Below are 24311 nucleotides of genomic sequence, written 5' to 3'. Positions count from 1 at the left end.
AAGTGAATAACACTGATTATCTCTTCATCACAGCACCTGTTAGTGGGTGTGATTTATTAGGCAGCAAGTGAACATTTTATCCTCAAAGTTGATGTTAGAAGCAGGAAAAATGCATCTCCAAAACTGCAGCTCTTGTGGGGTGTTACCGGTCTGCAGTGGTCAGTATCTATCAAAAGTGGTCCAAGGAAGGAACAGTGGTAAACCGGCGACAGGGTCATGGGCTAGCCCGTGTGGTCCGATCCAACAGACGAGCTACTGTAGCTCAAATTGCTGAAGAAGTTAATGCTGGTTCTGATAGAAAGGTGTCAGAATACACAGTGCATCGCAAATGCAGGGCTGTTTTGGCAGCAAAAGGGGGACCAACACAATATTAGGAAGATGGTCATAATGTTATGTCTGATCGGTGTAATTTATAAAGAATAATAACTAGTTTATAAGTCTTTATGTCTGTAAAAACAATGAAATAGTCATCTGGGTGTAAAATGAAGTAGCATCGCCCCCTGTACGTGCTGAGTCTCTTTTTATGCATCCTTACACTATTTCACTCATGTCAAAGGGCGTGTACAAGCCTTTGTTTGACCAGCAAATGCATGATGCGGCAGGCAGAGGGAGCCAGAGTGCACAAGGTGTTGAGAATTGGGTTCAAATAGGGACACAGGCTCTCGTCATTACAAAATAGCAGGTCAGCTCATGTCTGGAGGTTTCCCAAACCACATTACTAAATAATTAATATTAATTTTTATTATTAAAAATGACCCTATTTATTTAGTTAGTATTAATCTTATCATAGGAGGACAAATGAAGAAAAGCATTTTTATCTATTTATTTATCCTCTTTTGTATCTAATCCTATGGAATGACTCCATATGTAATGTGTAATAATGTTGCTGTACTGTTGTTTTTATATTCTAGGTGAAAGCAGCTTACTTTGACAGAGTGAATTTATCAGCCAATGGGTTTTATAAGTAAGTACAATTTTAAAAAGCATTTTTGTATTAAAACCCCAGACTAAAATTCACATTTTCAGCATTTAGCAGACACTTTTATCCACAGCGATTTACAGTTTAACCAGTTGAGGATTAAGGACCTTGCTCAAGGGCCCAACAGTTGCAACCTGAAAGTGGTGGGGTTTGAACCAGCGACCTTTGCTTACTAGTCCAGGACCTTAAGCGCTAGGCTACAACTGCCACTGCTGACTAAAACCTTTGATACAGTTAACGATAGCCTTCTCTTAACTCGGCTCACTGAGATTGGTCTCTCAGGGACTGCACTGTCCTGGTTCAAATCGTATCTAACTGATAGGTGTCATTTTATTTGCGTCGGGAATAATGTATCGGACACAGTGTCTATCAAACAAGGTATCCCTCAGGGTTCCGTCCTTGGACCCCTCCTATTTATCATCAATATTCTCCCTCTTGGCAATATTTTTCGCCGTTACGGATTGAATTTTCAATCCTCCTCTCTTTCTAACTTGGTTCTCTCTATAAACGACGTCAACATCAAACCTTCAGTCACCGTACGCAATCTTGGTGTTCTATTTGATTCTCTTCTGTCCTTTGAACCATACATAAAATCTCTGGCCCGTGATGCTTTCTTCCATCTTTGTAATACTGTATTGCTTGTATCTGCCCTCGATTGTCCTCTAGGGCAGCTGAGACACTGGTCCATGCTTTTGTGACCTCTCGGCTGGACTATTGCAACTCTCTGCTCTTAGGGCTTCCCTCCAAGTCATTTCAAAATTCTGCTGCTCGGATTCTAACTCATACAAAGAAATCCGATCACATCACCCCTGTCCTTGAGCAGCCTTATTGGCTGCTTATTAATAAGCGTATACAATATAACATTTTGCTTCTCACATTTAAGGCACTTCATGGTTTAGGTCCTGTTTATTTGTCGGACCTTCTCAAGTGCTACACTCCATCCCGGAATTTAAGGTCGTCAGATGCTGGTCTCCTGGTAGTTCCCAGGTTCAGGCTGAGTACTATGGGCGGTCGTTCTTTTAGTGTTGCTGCCCCTTTGCTCTGGAACTCTCTTCCTTCCTCTCTACGTTCCACTTCTTCTCTCTCTGTGTTTAAAGCTCTCCTAAAGACTCACCTTTTTTCTCAGCACTTCATCTTCTGCTATTTCTGTGTGATTGTTACTTTTTGTATGTAAAGCGACCTTGGGTTTTGTGATAGGCGCCATATAAGTGTAACTTATTATTATTATTATTATTATTAAAACAGACTTGATAGGGTGGTATAAGTGTCTGGTTCTGTTTCGCAGGACCCCTGATATTGGATATGACTTTGAATCAAATTCAGGACGTGTATTTAACTACTTCACATATGGTGTAGCTGTTTCAGAGGTGGAGATTGACTGTCTTACTGGCAGTCACAAGGTAACAACCACCTTAACAACTGCAATTGTCATTAAATAAATGTAAAGTCACTACTGTTGTTACAAATAAGATTCAGATTTTGTGATAACAATTTAATAATAATAGCAAGACATTGCAAAAATCACTGTGATCTTTACTGCTGGTAATTCTAATAATCCAGTCATTACGTTAGATGTAATTTGTTTAGTATATGTTCAAGTCATGTGGCATGACTCTGACTTCCCCACCTCATTAGAACCTGCATACGTCTATTGTCATGGATGTGGGCAAAAGTCTGAACCCAGCACTGGACATTGGCCAGGTATACCCACTATCATGTCATTAACTTACTCATCTGACTCATGCTCTTTATATCATAGAACTTACCTTGTCATGTGTGTGCAGGTGGAGGGTGCATTCATGCAGGGTGTGGGACTTTTTACGCTAGAAGAGCTGCGCTACTCTCCACAAGGGTACCTTTATACTCGTGGGCCTGGAATGTATAAGATTCCTGCTTTTGGAGACATTCCTACTGAACTGAAGGTCTCGTTGCTGAGGGACGCTCCCAACGAAAGAGCGATATTCTCCTCCAAGGTAAAGTATACTGCATACAGCATACACCAATCAGCCATAACATTAAAACCACCTCCTTGTTTCTACACTTACTGTCCATTTTATCAGCTCTACTTACCTTATAGAAGCACTTTGTAGTTCTACAATTACTGACTGTAGTCCATCTGTTTCTCTGCATGCTTTGTTAGCCCCCTTTCATGCTGTTCTTCAATGGTCAGGACCCCCACAGGACCACTACAGATCAGGTATTATTTAGGTGGTGGATCATTCTCAGCACTGCAGTGACACTGACATGGTGGTGGTGTGTTAGTGTGTGTTGTGCTGGTATGAGTGGATAACACAGCAGCACTGCTGGAGTTTTTAATCACCTCACTGTCACTGCTGGACTGAGAATAGTCCACTAACCAAAAATATCCAGCCAACAGCGCCCCGTGAGCAGCGTCCTGTGACCACTGATGAAGGTCTAGAAGATGACCAACTCAAACAGCAGCAATAGATGAGCGATCGTCTCTGACTTTACATCTACAAGGTGGACCAACTAGGTAGGAGTGTCTAATAGAGTGGACAGTGGGTGGACACAGTATTTAAAAACTCCAGCAGCGCTGCTGTGTCTGATCCACTCATACCAGCACAACACACACTAACACACCACCACCATGTCAGTGTCACTGCAGTGCTGAGAATGATCCACCACCTAAATAATACCTGCTCTGTGGGGGTCCTGACCATTGAAGAACAGGGTGAAAGCAGGCTAAAAAGCTATGTAGAAAAATTAATGGACTACTGTCAGTAATTGTAGACAAAGTGGACTACAAAGTGCTTTTGGAGCTGATAAAGTGGACAGTGAGTGTAGAAACAAGGAGGTGGTTTTAATGTTATGGCTGATCGGTGTATATCATATCACTATTATTATGCATAATAAGATAATAGTAACATTAAAGATATAACTGCATTACAATATCAGTAAAATGTATCAATAATTAATTCCTGTGTGTTTAGGCTGTAGGAGAGCCTCCTCTCTTTCTGGCTGCCTCAGTCTTTTATGCCATCAAAGATGCCATTACAGCTGCCAGGGCTGAATCTGGCCTTACAAAACCCTTCAGACTTGACAGTCCCGCCACACCTGAGAGAATACGTAACGCCTGCGAGGACAAATTCACCAAACTGGTATGTACAGTAGATAAAGGTTTATTTTCAGTTGAATTTTAGCTTATACCAGTGGTGTCCAAACTATGGCCAGCGGGCCATTTGTGGCCTGTTATGCTTTCTGAAACGGCCCGTGAGGTATTTTAGAAAGTAACCCTTGTGTGGTGTTCATAGTTTTGTTACTCAGCCAATGTTTGCAGGTCTGGTGGACCCACCGCATAATTGTGTTTTTAAATCAATACAGCCATAATTTATTTAACATACAAAATATCAGATGTTTTACTTTAAGATGTTTACAAGCAATAAATACAGCATTTTTGGTTAACATTTATTATTTACCTATGTTGGATCATATTTATAATTAACAGTGTCATCCGTTTGTTGTGATAAAATATAAAAAAGAAAAAATCAGCAGCCTGAACAGATACAGTATCTCTATCAGTCTACACATCAGTCCCACTGAACAGTCTATTCATGCCAGCCTATACAACACATGTGGGTCAGCTTTACTGTGTGTGTGTTGCATACATGTGATGCATGTATGCTGTGTCTGTCTGTCTGTATCAGTATGTCTCTCTGTATGTCTGTCTCTCTCTCTGTCTCTGCCTGTCTGTCTGTTTTTATTTATCTATCTCTGTCTCTCTGCCTGTTTCTCTCTGTCTGTCTGTCTGTCTGTCTGTCTCTCTCTCTCTCTCTCTCTCTCTCTCTCTGTGTGTGTGTGTCTCTGTCTGTTTCTTTCTGTCTGTCTGCCTCTCTCTCTGTCTGGCACTCTGTCTGTCTGTCTCTCTGTCTCTCTCTCTCTCTCTCTCACAGACACACACTCACAGCAGGACATGTTGTAGTAGGACAGAGTAAAGGGACAGACTTTTATACCTGCGGGACCCGAACACCACATGTGTAATATAATCATTAACAACGTGTTATTTTGTATATACACCAGACAAGGGTCTTAAGGTCTAAAAAAAACATTCCTACTCTGAACACTGGGTGTCGCTATAACATATAACCAGTTTAAAACGCTCCACATCTCCTTTTCTCTTAAATCAAAACGGTAACGACATTACACCTGCATTGATGTTCCTGGTGATTCCACAGAAAGATGTTAGAGGGAAAAAAGGGAAGTGTGTATGTTTAATGTTTCAGGAAACAGTTGCTTTATCGACGGAGTGTAATAACCTCATTCAAATCAAAAGGACGTGTTGTTCTTAGTTGATTAGTGTTTCTAATCAACATTAAATAATGACATTTGATTTTCTTCTCCATGCAGTTTATGTTTTGTTGGACATACCCATAGTAAATGCCTGGTATATGTTTGTTTTGTTGCAGTGTCCTCCACCAGAGCTGGGAACTTACACACCGTGGGATGTGAGGGTTTAAAACACAAAGGGCCCGACTTATAGGACATACTCTAACAATTTAGCATTTAATAGCACTTACTGCTTTAATCTTTATTCACAAAACTTGGCACATTATTGTTTAAATGCTTTTAAACAAGTGCACAATATGTCATTTGTGGCATTTTTACTGAATAATTAATGTCTGAATTGACTTTGGTAAGACATTGCAATATTTAATAGGTTTAATAGTATCAAATCAGTGTATAAATACTGTTAATATTTCTGTAATATTAATTACTTAAGATCACAATGATGTGTAAATGACTGTTTTGACAATCAATTTAATTTTAACAGGCAAATATAATGTAAACACAATCATGCTTTCATTATAAATAATTACAAATAATTTTTGTACTATGTACAGAGCCATTGCTAATGAAATATACATATATATGTGTTTAAAATAAGACACTAAATATAGACTAAACTAAGTGTGTCTGTTGTTTGCAGTGCCTTGTATTTTTCTGCCTTACACCCTGATCAGTGTGAAGTGGTTGGTTAACAATGAATTAAAAACAGGCAGCTTAAATAGAATTTAAAAAATCTAATGTTTACCAGTGTTGGTATATTGTAAACAAAAGACTGAGCAGAGAATTGCATTATAGAAATGACCCCAGTGATCACATTATTAATAAATAATGTAGTGATGACACATAGATTGAGGTTGTACCACTATATAATTTGGGTGGTATGATTGGTTATCTGTCTCATCACAGCAAGAAGGTCCTGGGTTCCATCCCCAGGCGGTCCGGGTCCTTTCTGTGTGGAGTTTGCATGTTTCCTCTGGGAGCTCCGGTTTCCTCCCACAGTCCAAAAACATGCAGTCAGGTTATTTGGAGACACCAATAGGTGCCCTATAGGTGAATGGGTGTGTATGTGTGTGTATGTGTCTGCCCTGCGATGGACTGGTGCCCCGTCCAGGGTGTTACTGTGTGCCTTGCGCCCATTGAAAAGCTGGGATACGCTCCAGCATCCCCGTGACCCTGACTGGATAAGCGGTTAAGAAAGTGATTGGTTATTTAGTTTAAACCTATGTTAAATACTGCACAAACATTAACACCTACATTACTGCATTTCAAACGCATGTCATCTTTTTTAATAAAAGCATAATTAAAATTATTTTTATTTATATTAAGTTTTAAGGGTTATAAAACCTGCTTTCTTAAATTGTCCACTCACAATAATTGTATGCATATGGAGATTGTTTCATTAAACTAATATGTTGGGATTAATACTTAAAATGTTTGGGGGGAAATGCTATACTGGGTTTGATTTATCTCATTGAACCATCAGCATAAGCAATAATTTGGCAAGTCATATTGTGGCTTTTGAACAGACTATGCACTTGTCACAGTAGTCACATGCTGTTTAGTCACATGCTATTACACTTACGCCTAGTTCACACTACACGATTTTTGCCCTGATTTTCGACCAGAGAAGCTCGCCTGTGATTCCAGATGGTAGATGGTGTAGTGTGAAACCCCCTATCACCAATCAGTCGTGTAGTGTGAAATACACACCGACTTAAGAGCATCCCGATTACAAGAGATGCAGTTGTGTAGTGTGAACTATACAGCGACCTGACGACTTGGAGAGTCATGTAGTGTGAACTTGGCATTAGGTACCTTTAGTGTCAGTGGTGTCAGAGAGTGGAGGACTCACTCTACAGCAAAGAAAGATCGTTTTAAACGCAAGCCGAAATGATTTCATCCTGTATGCATAGAGCAAAGGGTTAATGGCTGAATTCATATGTGAAAGAATTATGGCAGATAAGATCAGCGATACTGGCACTGTGTAATGAGGACAGAACAACTGCACACAATTAATTACATGTATCGGCATCCAGCAGAACGCAAAAACAAAGACCAGCAGAAAAATCGATGAGGCTTTCTTAGCTTCCTTCCTCATGCCTGCATCCTGCCCCGTCTGCACCTCTAGAGCGGCGCTCACGGCTGTGATGCGCCTTACGTGACCCCTCACTGTTATGAAAATGTGGATGTAAATGATAAACATGGCCAACAGGGGAATGACCATGCAAGCAAAGAAACTGAAGTAGACCAAATAGGAAATGTCCACCACGCAGAAAAAGAAGCAGTAACCAATCTGATCGGTTCTGCCCCACCAGATTTGCCAGCCCTGCAGTGGCACTGAGCTTAAAACACAAGACAGAACCCAGATTAGCAGTATGACAAGCTTACCGTTCCTGGGCTTTAGCAGAATGTGGTAGTGGAAGGGCAAAAGTATCGCCACGTAACGCTCAACAGCCACCGCTAACAGACTGAATATTGAACTCTGGGTAAACATAATCAGCATGTATACAATAGCAATGCACAGGTAAAGGTTGTGGTGAGGTAAACCCAGGTCTGTTATTATGGCAAAAGGGATGGCTAAAGCGCCGACAAACAAATCAGCCACTGCCAGAGAGACCAGGAAGTAATTGGTGACGGTTTGGAGCTTTTTGTTGCATCCCACAGCGACACAAACCAGCAGATTCCCAGACATAGACAGAATGGATATTATTACTTCGACTGCAATGTAGGGCACAAGAAGGAACTTCATGCTGGGTGCGATGATGGGTTGAGTTGTGTCATTCTGATTAACTACCAGGCAGCTGTTCATTGTCGTAACCATGCTGGCATATTACTTAAGTGGAAGGTTTGAGCTCCAATGCTGAGAAATAAGTCACTGAAATGACACGAGGATTCAAAAGCAGTTAGTTTTGTCTTGTACCACACAAGGCAAAATAAGAGTAAAAGATTTATAGAATGTTAATTTCACAATTTTAAATGATTCCACAGGGGGTGGCATGGTGGCTAAGTGGGTAGCACTGTCACCTTACAGCAAGAAGGTTCTGGGTTCGATCACCCATGACCCAGTCGCCGGTTTACCACTGTTCCTTCCTTGGACACTTATTGATAGATACTGACCACTGCAGACCGGGAACACCCCGGAGATGCTCTGACTCAGTCGTCTAGCCATCACAATTTGGCACTTATCAAACTCGCTTAAATCCTCACGCCCATTTGTCCTGCTTCTAACATCAACTTTGAGGATAAAATGTTCACTTGCTGCCTAATATATCCCACCCACTAACAAATGCCGTGATGAAGAGATAATCAGTGTTATTCACTTCGCCTGTCAGTGGTCATAATGTTATGCCTTGTCGGTGTGTTTACAGGGAAAGTTTGGAAACAACTGAAACAATGTCAACCTAGTACTTACCAAAGCGTATAACAGTGTTTGCAATGTATACAATTGAACAAGGTTAAAGATAAGCACTATAATTGCTAAGACATATGGACAATCTGTGTTGTTGTATCGTAGAAATTACAAAGCCCTTTTAAAATAGACTGGGTGCAGTGTGCTGACATGAGGTCTTTTGCTGTTTTTAGATTAAAAACACGACGTCTTTATTATTGTTAGCTGTTAATACAGATACGTTTATCAGAGCTCGTCATTCATTCAGTCAGCAATATTTACCTTGCCAGATGTTTCCCCTGACTGTTGTTTGTTTATTTAGCATCTGGTGCCTTTATGTTCTTTCAAATTTTAATCTGCTTCTGGTTTCTCTATTGTGCAGGACTGTAAGAGATAAAACACATACACAGACCTTGAGCTGTGACTTTTAATAAATGAATGTTACACTTTATTTGCTTAATACCTTTATCACAAATTCTGGGAAAAGGATGGAAGCGGTGACTTCCGTTTACAGTCATTTGAAAATAAAAACATTATGACGATTATATGAATGAAATGCTGACTGAACTGGTTTCCGTATTTAAATCACAATATTGCTAATGTACAATGGTCAGTGTTTGTATTTACAATGAAATTTATTATGCCCTAAATTAATTACGTTGCTGTATAATAAAGTGGCATTTTATTAGAGTAGTATTTAATATGGGGCCTTCTAAGCCATGTTACATATTAACTAATAATGTTCAAGTGGAAGACATGTTTCTGACAGCTAACAAAAACATACTGATCAGGCTCAGGGCAGTAAAACCTGATTACCACCACAAGATTATGATACAGGACAAATATTCAACCTGCTCGACAGGATCATTAAAATATTATTATTAGTATTTTACATTTTCTATATTACCTAAGATTATTTAGTTTATAATGGTAATATACACTGATCAGCCATAACATTAAAACCACCTCCTTGTTACAGCACTCACTGTCCATTTTATCAGCTCCACTTACCATATAGGAGCACTTTGTAGTTCTACAATTACTGACTGTAGTCTGTCTGTTTCTCTACATGCTTTGTTAGCCCCCTTTTACTCTGTTCTTTAATGGTCAGGACCCCCACAGGACCACCACAGAGCAGGTATTATTTAGGTGGTGGATCATTCTCAGCACTGCAGTGACACTGACATGGTGGTGGTGTGTTAGTGTGTGTTGTGCTGGTATGAGTGAATCAGACACAGCAGCGCTGCTGGAGTTTTTAAATACAGTGTCCACTCACTGTCCACTCTATTAGACACTCCTACCTAGTCGGTCCACCTTGTAGCTGTAAAGTCAGAGACGGTCGCTCATCTATTGCTGCTGTTTGAGTTGGTCATCTTCTAGACCATCAGTGGTCACAGGACGCTGCCCACGGGGCGCTGCTGACTGGATATTTTGGTTGGTGGACTATTCTCAGTCCAGCAGTGACAGTGAGGTGTTTAAAAACTCCATCAGCGCTGCTGTCTGATCCACTCATACCAGCACAACACACACTAACACACCACCACCATGTCAGTGTCACTGCAGTGCTGAGAATGATCCACCACCTAAATAATACCTGCTCTGTAGTGGTCCTGTGGGGGTCCTGACCATTGAAGAACAGCATGAAAGCAGGCTAAAAAGTATGTAGAGAAACAGATGGACTACAGTCAGTAATTGTACAAAATACTTCTATATGGTAAGTGGAGCTGATAAAATGGACAGTAAGTGTAGAAACAAAAATGTGGTTTTAATGTTATGGCTGATCGGTGTAGAAAAGTGTCCAAGGGTAAATAAATTAGAGTGGTTAAAAAGTGAGAAGCTATAAGAAATCCCACAACTATCTAAGAAAAAACCACCACAGAAAACATTATTTGTGCTTAAATAATTATAACAGTTAATAAACATGAGGGATTACATAGATTGTGGTACTATTTTAAGCAGAATGTTAAGTTCTATCCATAAACTTAATGCTGATGAATATCTGAGTCTGACAAACTTAAAATCTACATTTTACAGAGTGTAGGTGTAATAATATCTGTTTACTCACCAGCAGGAAATTCACAGAAGCAAATATCTTTGGTCCAGTTCACATAAAACAAACGCAAATCATTACTATGTACATGGCTCTAGTTCGCTGGTGTTCCTTTGACAAAGTCTCATTCATTTTTCAGTTTAGTTATTTTTAAACAGCAAACAATTCATTTCTTTGGTGAACACAAGTCTTTAAAATGATACAATAAGTAAAGTAAAGAATCAATTGTTGAGCTGAAGCCAGTTTATATTTTTATGTTGTGGCCTGTTGTAACATATGACAAGCTGATCTGATCTGCATGGATGGACCACCTTAACTCCCACCCCTTTTTCATTTGTTTTATCTATGCACCATGCCTCCTGAGTCTGAGCGACTACAGACAATCTTTTGACTGCATAACAATAGCAGAATACACAGATCGTCCTCACACTGACAAGCCACATATAAAATATATAGTGTTTTTATCATATGGTTGTAATTGTCATACTGCTGTATGATAGTAATTGCATCTCATTATTTTTATAGTTTTATTTATATTTTATTCTACTCTATTTTATTCTTACTCTATTTACTGTACTTATACTGTACTGGAGCTGCTGTAACACTCGAATTTCCCCCATGGGGATCAATAAAGAAATCTTATTATCTTATAAAATGTAGTGCAGACTCAAAGTTCTTTAAATCTACCATCTGCACGAGTGGCCTCTGCTGTACTGTAAGCTGCTTTCTTTATTACAATCTGTCACACTGTTATTTTGTTATCAGAAATCTGTAGTAATAACTTAGTTAATGAAGCCATTGTTAACTCATAAGAGGTGATTATTCAAAGGCTTGTTATTCAAAAATGTAGGGTCAGGGACCAGCAGAAGTACATCAACAGCATTTCCAGGAATTCACAAAAGAAAAACTAACAATAGTCCATTATCAAACACATAAGAGCAACTGGGCTTTTGGTGCACCCTGACTTAAACCACATTGATATGCCATGGCAAGACCTTAAACTGGCAGTTAATCCTTAAAAGTCCTTAAGTTTGGTTACATTAAAGGAATTCTCTGGGGAAAAAAATGCAAATAATAAAAAAAACCACAGAGTTTCTTACATTTACTTTGACTTTTATTTAATTGCAGACAGGATGAACCTGAGTTTTTTCATGTTTTGTCTGCTCAAGTTGGGACAGTAAAGCATTTACAACTTTGTAATGTTGCCATTCTTTTTCACCACACTATGGCACTAAGGAGACCAAGTGATTTAGTGTTTCAGCTTTTATTTTGTCCCATTCTTCCTGCAAACACGTTTCAAAATTCTTCACACATTCTCTATTGGGGACAGGTCAGGACTGCAGGCAGGCCAGTACAGTACCCGTACCCTCTTCTGCCATGCCATTGTAATGTGTGCAGCATGTGGTTTTGCATCGTCTTGTTGAAAAATGCATGGACGTCCCTGGAATAGATGACATCTTGAAGGCAGCACATGTTGCTCTAAGATCTCAATGTACTTTTCTGCATTAATGCTGCCATCACAGAAGTGTGAATGCCCCATACCATGACACACCCTGGCTGATAACTGGTCATTGCTGAGAAATATGCAAATCCTTTCCAATCTTTCTTTGAGGTTCATTGTTTTTAAAAATTTTAATAATTTCCTTACACATCTGTTGACAAACTGAAGATCATTTGATCATCTTTGCTCATCAGAGACTCAGCCTTTCCTGGATGCTGCTTTTGTACCAAACCATGATTACAATCACCTGTTGACATCACTTGTTTGGAATCACATCAATATTTAGTTTTTTTTTACCTCATTACTAGCCCTAAATTGCCCCCGTCCCAACTTTGGAATGTGTTTCAGGCCTAAAATGCAGGAATGGAGGTTTATTAACAAATGAAATGAAGTTGAGCAGACAAACATGAAATATCTTGGGTTCAAACTGTCTGCAATCAAATAAAAGTCAAATTAAAAATGTAAGTAACGCTGATTTTGGGGTTGTACTATATGCACTATACATAGCTTGGTAGGAGCACTAAGTGGCAGATGAATATAATTATTTCAATTCTTATGTAGAACACATATTCAGTCCAATAAAAAGAAAAAACTAGTTAACCTTATATGAACAACTTAGGATGAAAATGTGATCACTCCTTTCATGCTTTAGCTAATGCTTGTATTTACTCTGCCTGTGCTAGTGTTACATTATAGGCTTGTTAATACTGTATATGAAACATCTAAAAAGTATTGAAGAAAGCAGTATTCCAAAATGAAATCGGATCCTACTGCAGTTTAAGCGTAGGGTCTGTACATCTTCAAACCTGCCACTGTTGGATTTGAATTGCAAATATGTTAAGGTATTTGTCTTGGACACACCTTGTTTCAAAAGTATCTGTTTTGCTGTTTAACTATTTCCTAAGCAATGTAGAGATTCAAGTACAACACACCCAGAGGTGTCTGTCAAATGAGAAATGTGTGCTTTTACTACACTGGGAAAAGTTAGCCAGTAAAAAATACTACAGGGTGAGTCAAAAGGCTCTTTTAAATAAACACTCTTTTATTTCAGAAACGAAAGGGAAAATGACATATCTGAATAACCCAGCAAGTAATGGGTGAGGGTGCCTATCTTTTAGGCTATGTCCGGAACATGGCCGCCATCTTGAAAGCAGCCATATTAGATCAAGGGCAAGTTTTTCCAATGGGAAGGTGGTCACGTAGCATATCAAAGAAGACCAGAATTTTCTCAGAAATCGATTGCCGCAATCAGCGGCAGGGCGGGTATTATTTAGGTGATGAATCATTCTCAGCATCGCAGTGACACTGACATGGTGGTGGTGTGTTAGTGTGTGTTGTACTGGTAGGAGCGGAGCAGACACAGCAGCGCTGATGGATTTTTTAAACACCTCACTGTCACTGCTGGACTGAGAATAGTCCACCAACCAAATATATCCAGCCAACAGAACCCCGTGGGCAGCGTCCTGTGACCACTGATGAAGGTCTTGAAGATGACCGACTCAAACAGCAGCAATAGATGAGCGATCGTCTCTGACTTTACATCTACAAGGTGGACCAACTAGGTAGGAGTGTCTAATAGAGTGGACAGTGAATGGACACGGTATTTAAAAACTCATACCAGCACAACACACACTAACACACCACCACTGTGTCAGTGTCACTGCAGTGCTGAGAATCATCCACCACTGCTCTAAATAATACCTGCTCTGTGGGGGTCCTGACCATTGAAGAACAGCATGAAAGGGGGCTAACAAAGCATGCAGAGAAACAGACAGACTACAGTCAGTAATTGTAGAACTACAACGTGCTTCTATATGGTAAGTGGAGCTGATAACATGGACAGTGAGTGTAGAAACAAGGAGGTGGTTTTAACGTTATGGCTGATCAGTGTATAGTGTGCCTGTGTTTAAAAAACTACACTTACACTGATTAAAAACAAACCTTTTCTCCGCCTGTTTTGGCGTCCTGTCCTGATTCCGGAGAAGCAGGATACACGAGCCGGACAGGTTCCCCCACAGGGTGTGATACATACTGTGTAAACACAAGCACAGATACTACCTATCGTTATAAACCACATTTCCCGACTCCATACTACTTTAATTATTTAAAATACATGTATTTCCGTGTGGTTAGTCAATGCAGGTACATTATGTCAAAACTTCATACTAGCACACTACGTAGTATTTGAAAATAGAACATCATTATTGAGCATTAGTGGTGGCGTACTACACTGTTTAGTATGGAAGTATGCAGTGCTGTTGGTGAGATAGGCTACGTGGCCACCTGTGACACGGTCAGCAGCGACATGGCAGCACTCGAACCTCGAGTTCTAGACACTGAGGTGTTCGAAAAAGCTTCCGAAAACGGAGATGACATGACAAAACAACAAGAAACTGAAGAAACACGGCAGGAAAGTGAGGAGCAGACGAAGTGGAATATCGAAAGCAACTGGGGCTTTTCCTTAGAGGAGCTATACGCGCTCGGGCTTAAGTTCTTTAAAGGTAACGTGTAATTTAAAGCTACGACTAAAACTGCCTCTTATTAAAGTCTTCTAACTTGTTTTATGTATTGCTTCCCCCTCCGAAAGTCCGAAAATAAAGTCGAACACCTGTAGCACCAAATAGGTGAGTCGCTGACCAGGAGAGTTCAGTTCCTGGTCACTGTGACCAAAAAACGTTTGTGTCCCAAGTATTTTGATAAATATTTATTCAATGAGAGATATACCCTTTTTATAGCAATAAGGTCCTGGGTTCGATCCTTAGCTGGGGCGGTCCGGGTCCTTTCTGTGCTGAGTTTGCATGTTCTCCCCGTGTCTGTGTGGGTTTCCTCCGGGAGCGCCGGTTTCCTCCCACAGTCCAAAACCAAGAAGGTCCCCGTCCAGGGTGTTACTGTGTGCCTTGCGCCCATTGAATAGCTGGGATAGGCTCCAGCACCCAGCGCGCATGACCCTAATCGGATAAGAAAATGAATGAATGAATGAATATACCCTTTTTATACTTAAATATGTCCCAAACGCACCAAATTCTGGTGCTATTTTATTTACATTTATCTTGTGCAACAACTTCATCATAATCAGGGTCACAATAACTTCAGAGACAAGAGGCACATGGAGAGATTGTGTCACACGAGGAAGACCCTGGAGCAGCATGGCAACCCCACAAAAAAAAAAAAATACAGGAATTTAAATATTACTACTGTGCTATCAGCTGGCCGGGTGCCTAAACAGACACGATAGAGATCCCCGTATGAACCTGCCTCATGCAGGGGAAAATATGCGGTCAGTACAGAACACGTGTCTCAGGGGGCGTGTGAGGTTTGCGACCCTCCTCGGTCAGAAGAATTACGATCCGGTGACTGGATATGACTAGATTGGGAGGAAACTGGTTTTCAAACATTTATACTTAGCAGGGTGCTTTATCCACAGCGATTTACAATCGCTAATTACATTGCAAGCAGTTTACAGTTAGGGTTATGCACAGTGGTAACTTGGTGTTGGTGAGACTTGACCCAGCCAGCTTCTGATCACTAGTTCAGTACCCAAAGTTTGTGCTCTTTTCATTTAGTTATTTTTAGTAAGCACTTGATCAGGGCTGTGATAACTCTCTTACTCACTCACTCGCTCATTTGAATGGCCAAAACTTCCCACAGGCACACTTGCATGGAAAACCTACTGACAGTAAAGACTATTATACTCCATATTAATGCCAATGGTTTAGGAATTGGCTGTCACAACAAGCTCATGTTCAGGTATCCACATACCTTTGGCAATAGTGTTGCAGGTTCAATGCAACTCCACTAGCCAACACAATCAGCTGACATTTAAGTGTCATTGCTGACTGTAAAATAGGGTTTAAACTTATTTGCAATTAACATGCAAACCAACAGAAAATAAAGGTTTTATTGTTCATATAAGGTGTCAAATGTAGTCGCTTGTGGCACCAAGAAGTGTTAATTAACGTAGGGTCACTATTTCACTAGGTTTCACATGTTCCACTATACTAAACATTTTTGTTGATCGGTTTTGGTATTTATTCTACTCAGTTAAGTAAAACAAGTAAGTGATAATGCAAGGTATGTCTTAATCTTTTTATAGACATTGTAACTGGAAATGAAGTGGTGACATGAAGCTACTTCAAAAGGCTATTATGTTTATTAATCGAACCAGCTGATAATAATTATTAAGTGGTAATAATGTTTAATATAGGTAAACCAAGATCAGAGACAAGCCAGTTTTGAGTAGGGCAATACAGCAGTAAGAATTAATTGATAATAGAAACTTCATAGGAAATTCTACAGAATCCCTACAGACTACAGCAAACAGCGAGACAGTCTGAGCAACATGAGAAGAATCTATTGAGAACACATACACATATGCAAAGTATCATTTGTTTGGTGTAATGTTTACACAGTTATACATGATGCATACATGATGCATAATGATGCTTTTCATATTCCTATCCTAGTCTACAAACAACCAGCTATATTCAGGCCAGGAGCAATTCCAGTGTTAATAATGTTACACTAGTGGTGTAGTGGAAGCTCAATGGTTAAGGTACTGGACCAGTAATGTATAAGATTGCCGGTTCATGAGCAAGGCCTTTAACTCTCAATTGCTCAGACTGTTTTCAGTCGTAATTGTAAGTCACTTTGGATTAAGGCATCTGCTAAATGCTTAAAATGTAAATGTAATTATCTTCTATTGACCTGCAGCATAATATATTTGTCCTATGACCTTTTAAGTCAAAGAAATAAATACAATTGTACATACTGCTGTTTTTGCAGAGATGAACGGAAAAGCCTTCAATCCGACATACGAAGACAATCTGCACTTCGTCGCACTTCAGAAGCAAGTCTCACTTGGACCTTATAACGCAAAGGCTTGTCCTGAGGTTGGCTTCTTCGATGTTCTGGGGAATGACAGAAGGTAGTGTAAAATGTTAATTATGTCTGAGATTCATTCAACTGTGAACACACTTGTAAACCTGAAATAAAGAGTATAACTTGATCTAGTTTATATGTTGTTGTTTTACTTAATAAAGAAACTAGAGTTTATTTAGCAAATATGTAACAGATATTCTACTGGCAGGAAAAAATGGGCACAGCTAGGCAGCATGGCCAAAGAGGATGCTATGGAGGATTTCGTGAAGCTCCTGAACTCCTGCTGTAGTCGGTTTTCGCCATACGTGACATCTCACAAAATCAAGAAGGAGGAGCAAGAGAGGCAGCTGTAAGTATGATTCACAAACTTAGAATCACATTCACAGATAGAAATGTACTACTCAGTAGCTTGGCAATCCCTGTAATCTGAAATGTCCGTGTTATGTACAGAAAAGAAGGAAACGTGTATGTGTGTGTGTGTACAGAAGAGAGGAGGAGCGCCTCAGGGTGGAAAAAGAACAGCAGGAGAGGCGAGAGGAAGAGCAACGTCAAGAGGAGGAAAGGAGGAAGATAGAGGAGAAAAGGAGACAGGAGGCTGACAGCTTGCTGATAGAGCAACAAAAGTGAGAGACAAGTGATCAGAAACCATGAATCTGATGCTGCATAACATTCTAACCATCACTGTCTTTCAAAAGGTCCACCAATACTTGTGTGTTGACAATGATAATAAATACAGCACGATTTATAATATGTTGTATGTTGTTTGATATGTTTAGACAGCAGGTCATGGCTGCTCTGAATGCCCGGACAGCCATGTACTTTCAGCAATATGCAGCGCAACAGTTTCCTGACAACCCAGACCAGCAAAAGCTCCTCATCCTCCAGCTCCAGGAACAGCACTACCAACAGTATATACAACAAGCCTACCAACAGGTCAGCAGGTTTGACATCAGCTATTGTTTACAAGGGAGCTGCATGTAAGCCTAACCTGTCTTCTGCTGTAGACATGCTAAAGTGTGTTAAATAATCACGTTTTAGGCCACATCCTAGTCGTCATGCTGGTGGCTCACATTTAAAGAAAGTTTATAGTCTTAATCACATACAACCTACAAAACAGATCCAAATTGCAGCCTGACTTAGCTAGAAAACCCAAACATGGACATTTTAGTGTCCTAGTCGATGAGACACAGCTTATCAGACTGTTGTGCTGGCAACCTTGATCTTTACATAGCAATGACATGTCAGTTGCAACTCAGTTACTGAGATGTGCACTTCTTTTATGCACTTCATTATAGCTATTAAGTAAGTAGGTAGGTAAGTAAGTAAGGCTTACCTAATGTAACTAGCATTTACCTGTGTACTATGCAATTTGCTGTGAAATTCAAACTGTAAGGTTTGTGTTTAGCGATTTAGCATTTTTCAATCGTGTAGCGTTCAAGTGCCTCACGTTTACTGGTTAATTTGCACTATGAGGCGGTTTGAGCAATCCTACGGCAATTCATTTAGCAATCTTTTAGTCAAGATGTCCAGAATGTCGAAGTGTAACTGAGTCAGGACCACCACAGAGCAGGTATCATTTAGGTGTTGGATCATTCTCAGCACTGCAGTGACACTGACATGGTGGTGGTGTGTTAGTGTGTGTTGTGCTGGTATGAGTGGATCAGACACAGCAGTGCTGATGGAGTTTTTAAACACCTCACTGTCACTGCTGGACTGAGAATAGTCCACCAACCAAAAATATCCAGCCAACAGCGCCCCATGAGCAGCATCCTGTGACCACTGATAAAGGTCTAGAAGATGACCGACTCAAACCGCAGCAATAGATGAGCGATCGTCTCTGACTTTACAGCTACAAGGTGGACCAACTAGGTAGAAGTGTGTAATAGAGTGGACAGTGAGTGGACACTGTGTTTAAAAACTCCATCAGCATTGCTGTGTCTGATCCACTCATACCAGCACAACACACACTGACACACCACCACCTGGGGTCCTGACTATTGAAGAACAGGGTGAAAACAGGCTAAAAAGGTATGTAGATAAATAGATGGACTACAGTCAGTAATTGTAGAACTTCAAAGTGCTCCTATATGGTAAGTGGAGCTGATAAAATGGACAGTGAGTGTAGAAACAAGGAGGTGGTTTTAATGTTATGTTCAATGTTATGGCTGATGTATATATGTGTGTTAATATGAAACTAACTATGTGTGTGTGTTTGTGACAGTACACAGCTGAAGCCCCGTCTCCTGTCTTAAACGACAAAGTACCAGAAGGAAATCTCATCAGCCAATCAGAATCCTTAACGAGTGAAGAAAAAGAGACAAACCAGAAATCAGGTCGTTTATTCATAGAAACCAAAAGCGGAGGTATCATATTCAATTTTTTCATTTTGTTCTCATTAATGCTTAATGATTTATAGCATTTACATCAGTTTTCATTAACTTTTATTAATAGACAAAGTGAAGAATCGATAGGAACTACACTATATGGCCAAAGGTATTGGGACACACCGTCTAATTTTTGCATTCATGTGTTTTAGCCACAGGGTGGCACGGTGGCTAAGTGGGTAGCACTGTCGCCTCACAGCAAGAAGGTCCTGGGTTCGATCCCCAGGTGGGGTGGTCTGGGTCCTTTCTGTACGGAGTTTGCATGTTCTCCCCGTGTCTGTGTGGGTTTTCTTCGGAAGCTCCGGTTTCCTCCCACAGTCCAAAAACATGCAGCCAGGTTAATTGGAGGTGCTGAATTGCCCTATAGGTGAATGGGTGTGTATGTGTGTGTGCCCTGCGATGGACTGGCGCCCCGTCCAGGGTGTTACTGTGTGCCTTGCGCCCATTGAAAAGCTGGGATAGGCTCCGGCACCCCCCTGCGACCCTGATTGGATAAGCGGTTAAGAAAGTGAATGAGTGTTTCAGCCACAACACTTGCAAACAGGTGTAACAAATCATTTGGTCAATAAAGAAATGAAGACAAGCTTGGTTTAACGAAACTCCAGTGTCCTGCACAAAGCGCTGACCTCAGCCCAACTGAACAGCTTTGGAATGAACCAGTGCCCAGCCATACCAATGACTGAATGAGCACAGACATACTTCAAAGTCTTGTGAGCTTCTCAGAAGAGTAGCTGTTGTTATAGCTGAAACGATGACACTTTGTTTTAATGCCATTTGTCCAACAAGCTCATGATCGAGTGTCCAAATACTTTCGGCCATATAGTGTGATGAATGAGATAATACTAAACAATTACTACTCAGATGTATGATTTTTAGTTAAACCCTATTCTTGCTTACTATCCAATGCAGAGTTGCCCATCCTGGCACCCTCCATGTGGACAAGGCCTCAGATAAAGGAATTCAAGGAGAAGATGAAACAGGATGCAGAGTCTGTGCTCTCTGTCGGGAGAGGGGAGGTGCTGACCGTGCGCATTCCTACTAACAAGGACGGCTCCTTTTTCTTCTGGGAATTCGCCACCGATCACTATGACATCGCCTTCGGGTTGTACTTCGAGTGGTCGAACGCAGAGAACATATCAAAATTGGCCGACACGGAGGAATCTGCGTCTGAAAACGGAGAGTCGGGTAAGAAAACAGATCACTGCTTTATTTATGTCTGTAGAGACAATATACTTACAGCAAGAAGGTCCTGGGTTTGATTCCCAGGTTGCAAGATGCGGGTCCTTTCTGTGTGGAGTTTTCCCTGTGTCTGCGTGGGTTTCCTCCCACAGTCCAATAACATGCAGTCAGGTTAACAGGAGAAACTTAAACAGCCCTAGGTGTGAATGTGTGTGTTTGCCCTGTGATGGACTGGCAACCAGTCCAGGGTGTTTCCTACCTTTTACCCAGTGAATTGGACCCACTACAACCCTGAATAGACACAATAAATAAAGCAATGGTAAAACAGAAGATAAATGATTGATACTAGACGTATTGAAGACTATGCATACATAATTACTACGAATTATTAAAGTAGTCATTAGAGGTGACCAGTCATGGAGGGTCAGAGTTCAGCAGTCTGATGATTTTCCAGCTGTTATACACTTAAAGTTAAATTAAAGCTCAGGTGGTGCAGTGATAAAGCACACTAGCTCACCAGAACTGGCATCTTGAAATAGTTGGCTCGAATCTCAGCTCTGCTACTGGCAGGCTGGGCGCCTACGCAAACAATGATTGGCTCATTCGAAGGGTTGGATGCTGGAGGGAGATTCCTTATTACTGATGCAGTTACGACCTCTGCTGGCTGATTGATGGTGTTGCCCAGAGACAGGGCAAAGCTGATCCACATATGGGACAGTAGAGCTTTGGGCTATCAACTGAAAGGTTGAGAGTTCAAATCCCAGCTCTGCCATGCAGCCACTGTTGGGCCCTTGAGCCAGGCCCTTAACCATCTCTGCTCCAGGGGCGCCGTACAATGGCTGACCCTGCGCTCTGACCCCAGCTTCTAAACAAGCTGGGATACGCAAAGAAGAAATGTTGTTGTACTGTATGTCTGTATATGTATAAATAGCATTCTATTCCATATGAACTTGCTTCATACAGGTGAAAAGATGCAGTTGGCTACTGCACGTGTTGGAGGGGGTGTGTGTTAGTCACGGCTCTCCTCAGTCAGAAGTGAAGATCAACATCAGTATAGAGGAAGCGTAATGCTGTCGGGTAATTGGATAAAAAAACTGCGAAAGTTAAATCTGTCACAATTTGGCACTCCAGGATTTACTAAAGCTACATCAAGATTTTTTCTCTGCAGTCATTCACAGTAACATGTTATTATTTCAATGCAGGCCACAACAAAGAGGAAAGTGGAAAGTCCAAGAATGTTAGCGAGGTAGTACAACTCTGTCGGCACGACAGCCACGAGGACGTCTACGCAGGCAGTCACCAATACCCGGGCCAAGGAGCGTACCTGCTGAAATTCGACAATTCCTATTCGCTTTGGAGGCCCAAGATTGTGTATTACAGAGTCTATTACACAAGATAGACTTATCAGAGACACACCTAATTACACAAGGCTTGAGCAATAAACTTTTGCACACCGTGTCTACTGGTCTGCCTCGGCTTGCTCCGAGCTGTTGCAATACGTTATAGAGTCGAGACACTGTTTACTCAAGGATCCATCTCTACATATTCATTACATTCATTCAGCTTTGAATGTAAAGAGTATACATTTCATCTAAGCCTGCTTAATTATAGTTTTTGCCAAATATAAATAACAAGGATTTATTTTATTTTAGCTTGATAATGAATCAGTAGGAGCAGGTTGATGGTGTAAGATGGTCATATTTGCTTTAATACATAAATAATTTTTATTAAAATTAAAAGGACAATATGTAAAAATGGCAAGCACATTTTCTGCTTGTTTATGAGAACAGGTCGTTTAGAGGGTAGCCCTGTCGCCTTACAGCAAGAAGGTCCTGGATTCGATTCCCAGGTGGAGCAGTCCGGGTTCTTTCTGTATGAAGTTTGAATGTTTGCCATATGTTTAGCCTGGTTTTCCTCTGGGTGCTCCGGTTTCCTCCCACAGTCCAAAGACATGCAGCCAGGTTAACTGGAGCTACTAAAATTGAGGCGTGTGTGTGTATGTTTGCCCTGTGATGGACTGGCAAACCGTCCAGGGTGTTTCCAGCCTTTCACCCAGTGAATTGTACCCACCGTGACCCTGAATAGGATAAAGCAGTGGTGAAATATACAATGAATGAATGTATGTTTAATGGGATTTAATTTAATTTTGTAATATTGAATATAAACTGAAGTTTGACGTTTTTTTTTTACAATGCCTTTATTTGCATATACTATACTATTAATATATATATCAATAATAATTTATTGATATTTATTCATCTTGGTGAAGGTATACATTAATTTTTATAACTGAATAATCAATTTTAGCACTCAAATGTTAGATTATGCAACTACATATTATTAAAAGTGAAGTTTGTCAAGTTTGTGAACATGGTTTCTATTGAGTATTCTTTATAAGTGTAACGGGCTGGAACGCTGCCTCGCTACAGAAAGCGTGTGGTGAATGGAAATGAACCCATTTGCACATATTTAATCAAAGTAAAACAATACTGTGATTAAAAAGCCACTAACTAAAAAAGACAATTGCAAATAAAAAGGTGGCCAAATTAATAGAAACAAATGGTCTGTCCGAAAACCTAGTGAGCTCTATTCATAGACGCATTTTATGTCATCATATGCTCTCGAGAAAAAGGCTGTTCGAATTCTCAGATACTTAAAATGCTGCCTACTAAGGTGCCTTATTTAGAAGCACCTTAATAATCTGACTGAATAATGAGGGAGCATCCAATGCTGAAGGCAATCCCAGCATTCAGTGCGGCACAACTTATCTCACAAGAAATTACAAATATGGTGGACGAATATGGAGCAATCAATGAAGTTCTTTTTAAATATGAATAAATTCTCTTTCATTTTTACTTTGTATAACGAGTCATTTTTTGCAAATTCGGGCTTGTAGGTGACAGTTTAACCGTTTTCGGTACACAGAGGGAGATGTTAACTGGCATGCTAGCTGGTTGTGCCACCTCAGCCCATTTGTTCAAATTAACATGAAAGATACAAAAAATGTTTGCAGCCTACAAGGGATAAAGTGGGTATAACAGGGATAGCGCTGAACAGATAACTGGATGTCACAATATGACAGGCTACTTGTCTGTGACAAGTCAGCCCTCAGAAAAAGAACAGACAGAAAACAGAATAAAGTGAACCCCTACCCTACCTCTGGTGCCTCCTGTGCATGAAGTGATTTAGAAAGGGATGTTGTGCCGCCAGTGGGTCAATCCGCTCTCCAGGGGGTCAGTTTGAAAACCTACTGAGCTGTCTTGAAGCCTAGGTAGGCAGATTCCTAAGTAGAGAGGATTCTAATAAGACATCAAACTTATTCAGACACACCACTTAGACAGCGATTACGTCACTGCAGTTTTCGCTTACCAAGCTAACACAGTTAGCCTCATGCCATTCAAACCAAGACTGAGCATTCTGGCATCACACCTTTAGAGAAAATAAACACAAAAGTCTTGATATAAGGGGGAACTTCCACCTGGAGCATATCAGCGCTCATGAGGCACAGGTGATTGTAAGTCAACTGAGCCTCCCTGCCCTATCTGCTGACCAAACAAGGCATCACAGAGGGACACAACTACACTAACATAGAGCAGCTCCTAAAAGAATGCCACCACAATCGGACTTTTGTAATAAGATAATTTAGT

General features: G+C 40.6%; 3 protein-coding genes across 8 annotated transcripts in view; 2 read left to right on the top strand and 1 right to left on the bottom strand.

Annotated features, from left to right (window-relative positions):
- The window catches only part of xdh (xanthine dehydrogenase), a 35668-nt gene extending 29660 nt beyond the window's left edge, over positions 1 to 6008 (top strand). For both annotated transcript variants that reach the window (XM_063007610.1, XM_063007609.1), the window contains exons 31-36: positions 912 to 964; positions 2265 to 2379; positions 2615 to 2680; positions 2764 to 2952; positions 3931 to 4098; positions 5404 to 6008. In XM_063007610.1, coding sequence (XP_062863680.1) covers positions 912 to 964; positions 2265 to 2379; positions 2615 to 2680; positions 2764 to 2952; positions 3931 to 4098; positions 5404 to 5454 — 642 coding nt within the window. In that variant the 3' untranslated portion in view covers positions 5455 to 6008. The remainder of the gene's footprint in view (positions 1 to 911; positions 965 to 2264; positions 2380 to 2614; positions 2681 to 2763; positions 2953 to 3930; positions 4099 to 5403) is intronic.
- An 18-nt stretch (positions 6009 to 6026) lies between these two features.
- On the bottom strand, positions 6027 to 24095 carry LOC134325428 (adenosine receptor A2b-like). 4 transcript variants are annotated; one of them, XM_063007614.1, is made up of 8 exons: positions 24034 to 24095; positions 23822 to 23947; positions 20723 to 20955; positions 20383 to 20652; positions 16992 to 17130; positions 14165 to 14254; positions 8955 to 9056; positions 6027 to 8159 (listed from the first exon to the last, which is right to left on the bottom strand). In XM_063007614.1, exon 8 carries the CDS (start codon positions 8103 to 8105, stop codon positions 7092 to 7094), a length of 1014 nt encoding a protein of 337 aa, XP_062863684.1. In that variant the 5' UTR covers positions 8106 to 8159; positions 8955 to 9056; positions 14165 to 14254; positions 16992 to 17130; positions 20383 to 20652; positions 20723 to 20955; positions 23822 to 23947; positions 24034 to 24095; the 3' UTR covers positions 6027 to 7091. The 4 variants fall into 4 exon arrangements, 3 of the variants coding, with proteins under 3 accessions (XP_062863684.1, XP_062863683.1, XP_062863685.1); XM_063007613.1 differs by having other exon boundaries at positions 20383 to 20955; XR_010014295.1 differs by lacking the exon at positions 6027 to 8159 and having other exon boundaries at positions 8883 to 9056; positions 20383 to 20955.
- Positions 14511 to 23476, top strand: zgc:162964 (uncharacterized protein LOC560569 homolog). 2 transcript variants are annotated; one of them, XR_010014294.1, is made up of 9 exons: positions 14511 to 14724; positions 17006 to 17147; positions 17310 to 17450; positions 17587 to 17724; positions 17878 to 18034; positions 19323 to 19464; positions 20395 to 20670; positions 21628 to 21741; positions 21867 to 21947. XR_010014294.1 is itself a non-coding variant. In XM_063007612.1 (8 exons), exons 1-8 carry the CDS (start codon positions 14529 to 14531, stop codon positions 22061 to 22063), a joined length of 1389 nt encoding a protein of 462 aa, XP_062863682.1. In that variant the 5' UTR covers positions 14511 to 14528; the 3' UTR covers positions 22064 to 23476. The 2 variants fall into 2 exon arrangements, 1 of the variants encoding a protein (XP_062863682.1); XM_063007612.1 differs by lacking the exon at positions 21628 to 21741 and having other exon boundaries at positions 21867 to 23476.
- Positions 24096 to 24311: the final 216 nt, after the last annotated feature.

The sequence above is a fragment of the Trichomycterus rosablanca genome, chromosome 13 (assembly GCF_030014385.1).
Source record: "Trichomycterus rosablanca isolate fTriRos1 chromosome 13, fTriRos1.hap1, whole genome shotgun sequence".
In the NCBI taxonomy this organism is placed as follows: Eukaryota; Metazoa; Chordata; class Actinopteri; order Siluriformes; family Trichomycteridae; genus Trichomycterus; species Trichomycterus rosablanca.
The sequence above is the reverse complement of the archived record's forward strand: the minus strand, read 5'-3'. Positions and strand labels throughout refer to the sequence as shown.

Excerpts from the sequence above, each read along its gene's own strand:
- LOC134325428 (XM_063007613.1), bottom strand. The coding sequence starts at position 8,105 with ATGGTTACGACAATGAACAGCTGCCTGGTAGTTAATCAGAATGACACA.
- zgc:162964 (XM_063007612.1), top strand. The coding sequence starts at position 14,529 with ATGGCAGCACTCGAACCTCGAGTTCTAGACACTGAGGTGTTCGAAAAA. Across the intron at positions 14,725-17,005 it reads CGGGCTTAAGTTCTTTAAAG|AGATGAACGGAAAAGCCTTC; the intron begins GTAACGTGTAAT and ends CTGTTTTTGCAG. Across the intron at positions 20,671-21,866 it reads GTCTGAAAACGGAGAGTCGG|GCCACAACAAAGAGGAAAGT; the intron begins GTAAGAAAACAG and ends ATTTCAATGCAG.